The 7,784-nt window shown below is 32.2% G+C and overlaps 1 protein-coding gene across 1 annotated transcript in view; it reads right to left on the bottom strand.

The window, feature by feature from the left end:
- Positions 1-7,483, bottom strand: part of LOC118748384 (fasciclin-2-like) — a 294,950-nt gene extending 287,467 nt beyond the window's left edge. The window contains exon 1 of the mRNA XM_036482755.1: positions 6,649-7,483. Within this exon, the coding sequence (XP_036338648.1) occupies positions 6,649-6,751 (103 nt within the window). The 5' untranslated portion in view covers positions 6,752-7,483. The remainder of the gene's footprint in view (positions 1-6,648) is intronic.
- Positions 7,484-7,784: the final 301 nt, after the last annotated feature.

Below are 7,784 nucleotides of genomic sequence, written 5' to 3'. Positions count from 1 at the left end.
AAATACAATAAAAAATAAATCAAGTATTAGAACAATTTGAGCCTTGAAAAATTTGTTTTTTTGATAGCTTTGGGAAGTTTTCAAATAGAATGTTCATATTATATTCAATGGACGTTGGAATTAAATACAATACATCAGTGCGGTTTCAATAATGTGCCACAAAATTGAAAAAAGGGGCGGTATACAGAAATATCAGTCGCAGCTAAATACTTTGTAATTTTTGAAATTTTACGATTTATTTTTAAATTTTTATTGGCACACTCAGAATTCGTTCTTAAATTGTTATATATATGAAGAAAGTAATTTATAAGTGTATAAAAAATATTTTGTAAAAATCTTCCACTACAATTATATGACTTTTGAGTGAAGATGTGCGAGTAAATATGTTAACTGACTGGGTGTGGTTATTATTACTTTTTTAGTATACATTTTTTTTTAAGTTAAGATGTAAAAAAGTAAAAATTTAACAACTCGTGAGATGTATGTACGTCTAGCAGATAATCTTTCGGATACCATACTCATCGTCAATCCCACTATATTCCGTCTGGGCAAAATCTTCATCTTTAGCGACAGAATTGAGCTCCATTTTACTTTCTCGAACTCACAAGTTCGCCTCGGTCGTCTGGGGACGGATGACAACATCGACGCTCGAATTAATCGACAAATCCTATGAAGTTCTTCATAGGGACCTGAGGAGCTCCATAGCAGAGGAGAACTACCACAGCCGAGAAAGTACCAAAACGGTACAGAGCCAGGAGTAAAACGTTTCGTTATCTTTCAATTAAAACGTGCCTGCTCTCACCAAATTTTTAGATTGGCCTTAAAGTTGAGCATGACAAAATTAAACCAGAGACCATAAAGATTATAAGAAATAAAATTAAATATTGCTCTATAATTATTACTAAACAATGGAAAAGTTGTTCTCGTCTCGCGTGACGATTATTTTAAAGTGTAGATTATTTTCGTCATCCCATAATAATTATATGGGATTTTTATTTTTTTTTGTCTTTCGGGACGTTTATTTCAAGAGGGAAATTATTTACGTCTTCTCATAATTATTATATGGGATTTTTATTTTTTTTTTTTGTCTCTCGGGACGTTTATTTCAAGAGGGGAAAATCTCAAATATTAGGAAAATAATTATTCTGGGTCTCTGAATTAAACACGTGACTGAAGCATGCTAAAGATATGATAAAAAAGTTAACCTAACCGGTTGTGGCCTTGAACGCGCATCTCGAGTTTAATTCGTACAGCCTTTAATTAGGTTCTGTTGATTCAAGTGGCATTAAGCGAAGATATTTAATTGGCTGATTAATTTTAGTATTTATTTGAAAGCAAATATGCGCATGGCAGCTGTTTTCACTTCGCCGAAATTTCGTCATTACTCCGTTTATTTCACGCGCAGCAATTAAACGCTGTTTTTGAAAGCGAAAATTAAAATGTGGTTTTCGCAACAGCTTTTTAGCTGAATAATGATAGCAAGCCACAAAAAATAGACACCATAAGAAGCGGCGCTATCTTTCTCAGCTGCTTTCAATGTTTGCTTAGTAATTAAATATATTTTTTATAAATCTTAAATAATTTGCGCTTATCTGCTGGGTATTTAGTAATTTTCCCTCGTTTTCAACTTGCTAGCTTTTTTTCGTTTATTTTTTTTATATTTTTTTTCGCACTGAAGCTGTGCGACTTGGCAACTGTTTCCTTTACTCACATTTTGCTCGCAGACATTTTTATCTGTTTAATATCACAGCGGAAGATTAAATTTTCGCTTATCTCATTTTATAATCCCTGTTTTGCGCAATTGTGTCGCGCGCGCTTGTGACATTTTTGGGCACGAAATGTTTTTCTAGTATATATTTAGTGTAAAAAAAAAATATTTTATTGTGGTTAAAAAAAATATTTTCCGGCATTGCATAATTTATTTAATTTGTTTAAATTTCGTAAACTCATTTTCATTTCCGCATTGATGTGCTCATAAATGCATAAACTTTATTTTAAAACCAATTGAAGCTTAATATTAACCCAAGTGTTGGCAAATAAGCGCGCTGAATAAATTACATTTTTTTTTTAGTTTTCTAAATCCACTTTACTCTTTCAAGTGCACATGTAACTGCTGTTTGCTTTTAACAAATAAATTACTACCAAATGCAATTTATTGTCGGTGCATATTTACGTATTTGCATTAGAACAAATACCAACAAATACATGATTATTAGTGTGGAAAATTAAAATTCGTTTGCTCGCTGCCAGCCCAAAAGTACTCAAATCGGCCACAGCAATGCAAATTTCACAATGAAAACAAATGTTGAGTGCGCTTATATGTAGCATTTAGTATGAAATTTATTTACGATTTTATTAGTAAAGCAAACGCTTGTTCTATTTTGCGTTAAAAAATTATTAGACATATTTTACGGGAGTAATATTTGTTTTCATTATTATTTTATATGCAAACAGCGAGCTAATCGAAAATTTATTAAACATTTAGTGTTGCACAAATTATGGTTAAATTTTTGTATTTTGCAGTAATTTTAAACATAAATTTGCATACACACAGGCGCCTATGGAGAAATGTGAAAGAAGGATGGGAAACTATTAACGTTTGTTAATCTTTGTGAGGGTTTGAAACTAAAACGATATTTTCGTTGGTAATAAATAAAAATAATAATTTTATCTGTACATAAGCGAGTGTGTAGAAATAGCATGGTGTCGGGAACAACGCTCCACAAATTTTCGTACATTTACTTCACTTTATTTTTAATTTTATTAATTTAGTTTGTTTGATTTAATTTTTGATTTATTCCAATTTGTTACATTTTACTCTTTTACATTTCATACCATACTAATTATTTATGTAAACTTTCACAAAATTTTGTTTTTCTATTTTGTTGTATTATTTTACATAATTTAATATTTTTTAGGTTTTCTATTTATTTGTGTTTTTCATTTATTTGTATTTTTTGGTTATATAATTTTGTGTTTGATTTTTTTTTTTATTTCCTTAATTTATTCAATGTTGTAATTATATTTAATTTTTTATTTCCATTTAGTTTTACTTATTTTTTATTTTTTTCAGTATATATTAGTTTTAAATTTTTCTTTGTAACATAATTAACCTTTTCGTTACTTTATTTATTTAATTGTTTTATTTTATTTTATCTCCTACATACATTTCAATTTCTTTAATATTATTTTAGTAATTTTTTTACTGTATCTTTTATTTCCTTTACTTTTGTGTTTGACTTAATTTTGTTTTTTTACTTTTTTTCATTTTAACTTTTTTAGTTTATTTATTTCTTTTGTTTATCTTGTTTATATTTTTTATTTTACATATTTTATCTTTGAAGTTCTTTATTAAATAACTTTTTTTTATTTCAACCAGATTTTTCAGCTTATGCCACGACAGCTTTTAGAAAAAATGCTTTGACTTAGTTGCCTTTTCCAGGTTTCCAAAAAAGCTTGTTAAAAAATGTTAGTTTTATTTATTTTAATTTTTGCCTTTTCCAGTTTTTCTAAAAATCTTGTTAAAAATGTCAGTTTTATCTATTTTAATTTATTTTGTTTTGATTTACATAAATTTTTGAAATAATATTTTTATTTATCAAAAATTACCTTTTTATTTTGTTTTATTTAATGTTATTTATAGTTTAAATTTTATTAAACATACATATTTTCTATTTTATATAATTTACATTTATTTTTGAATTTTTAATACATTTATTATTTTATTTTATTTTAATTATGTAGTAAAATTTTTATTTATTTACATACAAAATATGTATATATATTTATTTTTTCCTTAGTTAAAATTTTTTATTTCGTTAAATATTTCATTTAGTTTTAATTATATTTAATATTTTATTATTTTTTGTTTTATTATACTAATTATATTTATTTTTCATTTCTTTATTTTTCATTATAATTTATTTATTTTTAATTTTTAACCAACTTCGTCGAACCCCATCCCAGAGAGAGAGAGTGAGATACATTTACTTAACATAGAATTGAAAATACCTTAAATGATAGTACAACGAATATACGGCGAACTGGCCGTAAATTGAAGGAGTTCAATAAGCCACTAAAGTGCTGCCTCTACATTGACGAAAAACACTGGCAATTTATCTTTAATAAAAAAGATGTTTCACTCTAATTTTCTGCTGTGAAAAAAGAAAAATTATCGATGCTTTTCGGTTGTTGAAATTTCACATTTGCTACATCACACATTTTCTACTAGTTACGAAACAAATTTCAAATTAAAAATTGTTAATAAAGTAAAATATGCAACCATTCCACGCTTATTTACTTGAACATTTTTTTAAGACTTGTGGCACGTTTTTCTGAATTTATTGCATTAAATTTGCCAATGAATTTATTGCGCGCAAGCTTTTGCTCATTCTTTCTTTCATTCTGCGTTCACACGAAGTTTCTGCGTTTTTTTGAACTTCACAAAAAGAATAAATACACAACTGATACAAATATATACGCACAAGTGATTGGGAAAATAAGCTTTGTAAAAAAGCAACACTGAAAATTTTAAACAAAACACTATGCTACATGCCACCAAAACTTTCTTGTTACATGGCAACAACAATGCTTTTTTGTTTCTAGTGTTTTAAATAAATGATAAATTGGCTGAATGAGGTGGGCTAGCAAATAAGGGTGTTCACGGTGGGGTAGCATGAAAAGTCCTAATTTGTGTTAACGGCGACAATTTTTTGATGCGGGTAGGTAGCTTATTGCTGAGCAATCTACGGCAACCTTCAACCGCAGATGCCCGTCCGGAGAAGTAGCAGGATAAAGAGGCGAGACATGGCTACGCGAAATCATTAAGAGGACGCCCTTAAGAAACTGAGGCCAAAATATCTATCGAATCTAACGGTATCCAGGTAAGAACATTGCAAAGAGAAACAACTAAAGAGCCGTCCAGGGCCGAAAAGGCTGAAGTCACCGGCATTCTTCGAGTCGCTCATGGATCTTTAGAAAGTTGTAATCGATAAAGTCAGCCCTGTTGGGAAGGTAACGCTGGAATGATGCTCACTTGTTTTAACACGTAAGCAACACCGAAGACCGTCGAGAATAATGCAAGAATTCGGCTCATTTCCTCAAGAAAATTAAGGCAAATTCTCTTTCATGGAACTGGTTAGAGGTGGCGATTGACAGGTGGTCTACGGGTATCAATAATCGATAACGTTAAACCTGAGAGATAACGGCGGAATACTGTCTACTTGTCACATAAGCGCCGAGGCATAGAACTTTCGATTCAGCCCAGTCTTCAACAGAAGAAAGTTGATCCGAGCTTAGAACACTTAGGGAAAAGGACCCAACGACCTCCACGGCCCACCGACAGGCTCCAGGTAAGCGCATTGGAAAGAGCAAGATCTGACAAATTACCCATGACAGAGTTGAAAAAGCCGAAGTGCACACCACACTTTGAACACTTGTGCATGGAACTACCGGTAACCATATTTGATACAGTCGCCCTGTTGGAAAAGTAACACCAGGATACTGACTACTTGTAGAGACGAAGCTCATAGAATGAATGTTTGAGGTTGAGAACGAGCAACTCATGTTCGAGGGAAAGAAGCAAGCAGAAGTGATAAGTCTTTAGATTCGCAATTAGCAGCCTAGACGCACTTTGGACAGGCGCTCGGGCGATGTTGAACCTAGCTTAAGGCTACTAGTGCGTCCAATTACTTTATCTACTGCAAATACAACCAACGATCCCTGCAACGCAATCTGTTCTGAAGCCCAAAGCTGGCCGCAACTCAATGGAAAGTGATGTCCCCAACATGCTGACTGCTGTCGATCGACAAAATTAGAACCTTTGAAGGCGTGAGCGTTGATGAATTAAGACTAATTTTGGAGTACGCACCCTCAAAGCGTGTTTCCCTGGATCACTGTCGAACAAAGAACTTTTCCCATATAAAATTCATTGAAAACTTTAAAAGGAGTCGCCCAATTGAGTTGTTTTGCTCCGGACTGTCTTGGAAACCGGCCGCAATATGCAACGGAAGAAGCTAATCACGAAACAAATTTATTTGCTTCACGCTTCTTCTGTCTCGTTCCATCCACTAATATTTATACCCGACAAGCACCTTGATATAGTCTTCAGCATTAAAGCTTGGCTTGCCGAAGTGAAGGTTAGAGGAATGGGATTGACCGATTATCGTGTCTACATTCCAACGACTGAAGGAAAGACAAGAACATGCATATCGGCTAAAAAAGATATTCATCGCTTGCTTTTCACACTGGAGAGCTCACATCTGTAATATATGAGCGTACCCCAGTATCAGGAGGTAAAGCCACCACCACTGACATTCTGTCAGCCTTTGATAAACGCTAGATGCCAGTGCTATACCTGGTAATCGGTTGCTATGCAAAAGAAACCTCTAAATCTTTAAGTGTTAAGTGAATACCTCTATCGAGCTAATCGTACTGCCGCAATGCCTAACAAGTGCAGCAAATGCACCGAGCCTTCGTATTTTTTTTTTTTTTTGCTTTGCAACACATGAAAAATAATAAGTTGTGTACAAATCGTGCAACGGTAAACTTGCAATAAAAAAAGGTGATGTAAAATTAGAAAATGTACGCTAGTGTTCGTGTTAGCGATGCAACATGTTTATGCAACTATATAGAATATAGCAAACTCACCTATTAATGCACTGCAGAGGCACAAAATTGCGAACGCGTACAAACCGCATACGCGCCACCGCTGACTGTGTGGTTGTTGTTGTAGTTGCTTGTATTGCCCCATAATTGCGAATTGTTGCTGCGGCGTCCCTTCAACTTCACTTTGCTTGCACTCGACGTGTGTGTGTATTTCTAAATGTGTTTGTTGACTCTGCGCGGTGAGTGCGAGTGTATGCGTGCTGATTTATTTTTAGTTGCACTGACCGGCTTCCCTTTTTTAATTACACTTGTGCAACAAAAATAGCACAACACAAAAAACCGGCAAAATTTGTTAAAACCGTGTAATTTGTGTTTTTAGCGAAACTTGAATTGCAATTTTTTTTTTAGTTATGAAATCGCAAATATTTTCTGCTTGAATTAATTTAAATTTTTTTTCGCGTGTGTGTTCTAATTCACTGCACTTATTTGCACAAATAGATTATAAAAAATGTATTTTTTTTTTTAGTTTTTATTTTTGCTTTAGCAGCACTCGAGCGATAGCGCAGCAATTTTAGTTTAGCACGCACACTTTGCTGTCAGTCACTCACTCAGCTCACTTTGCTAACGGCATTTATTTATATTACTTTTTTATTTGTAATTATTGTTTTTGTTTGGCGTCCAATGACCCGACACAGTTACATGGGTTTAGTTGCTGTTTTCTAAATGGTTTTAATTTTTTTGTCGTTTTGGTAGCAGCTTTTTTGTTTTTTTTTTTTTACTTTTTTGTTGCGTTCTAAAGCTGCTTGCCGCCGTATTAAACGGGTTCTTGATCGCAAAACGAAATTTGTTAAATTAAGGCTGCTCGTGTTTACGATAAAAATGCTGGAATGGGGAAAAATGTAAAAATTAATTTAATTTTTGATAATATGTGAAAACAAAATTTTAATTTTTTAAGCAATAAATTTAAAAGTTATGATTTATTTATGTAAATATTTCGGTAAGCAGCAAAGTTTTAGGTTTCTTATAAATAATCAATCTCATTGATACAAAATTCCCTAAATTTAGCTAACCTCGATTGTAAAAATATTTAAAAATGTTTTTGTTGTTTGGCAACCTTTAGCAAAAATTTTTTTTCAAAGTTAATTTTCAACACATTTACTAAAAGAGACTTCTTTTAT

Source organism: Rhagoletis pomonella, unplaced genomic scaffold (assembly GCF_013731165.1).
Source record: "Rhagoletis pomonella isolate Grant_MI unplaced genomic scaffold, Rhpom_1.0 Rhpom_scaffold_00013, whole genome shotgun sequence".
NCBI classification, from domain to species: domain Eukaryota; kingdom Metazoa; phylum Arthropoda; class Insecta; order Diptera; family Tephritidae; genus Rhagoletis; species Rhagoletis pomonella.
This window is presented reverse-complemented; position numbering and strand designations above follow the sequence as displayed.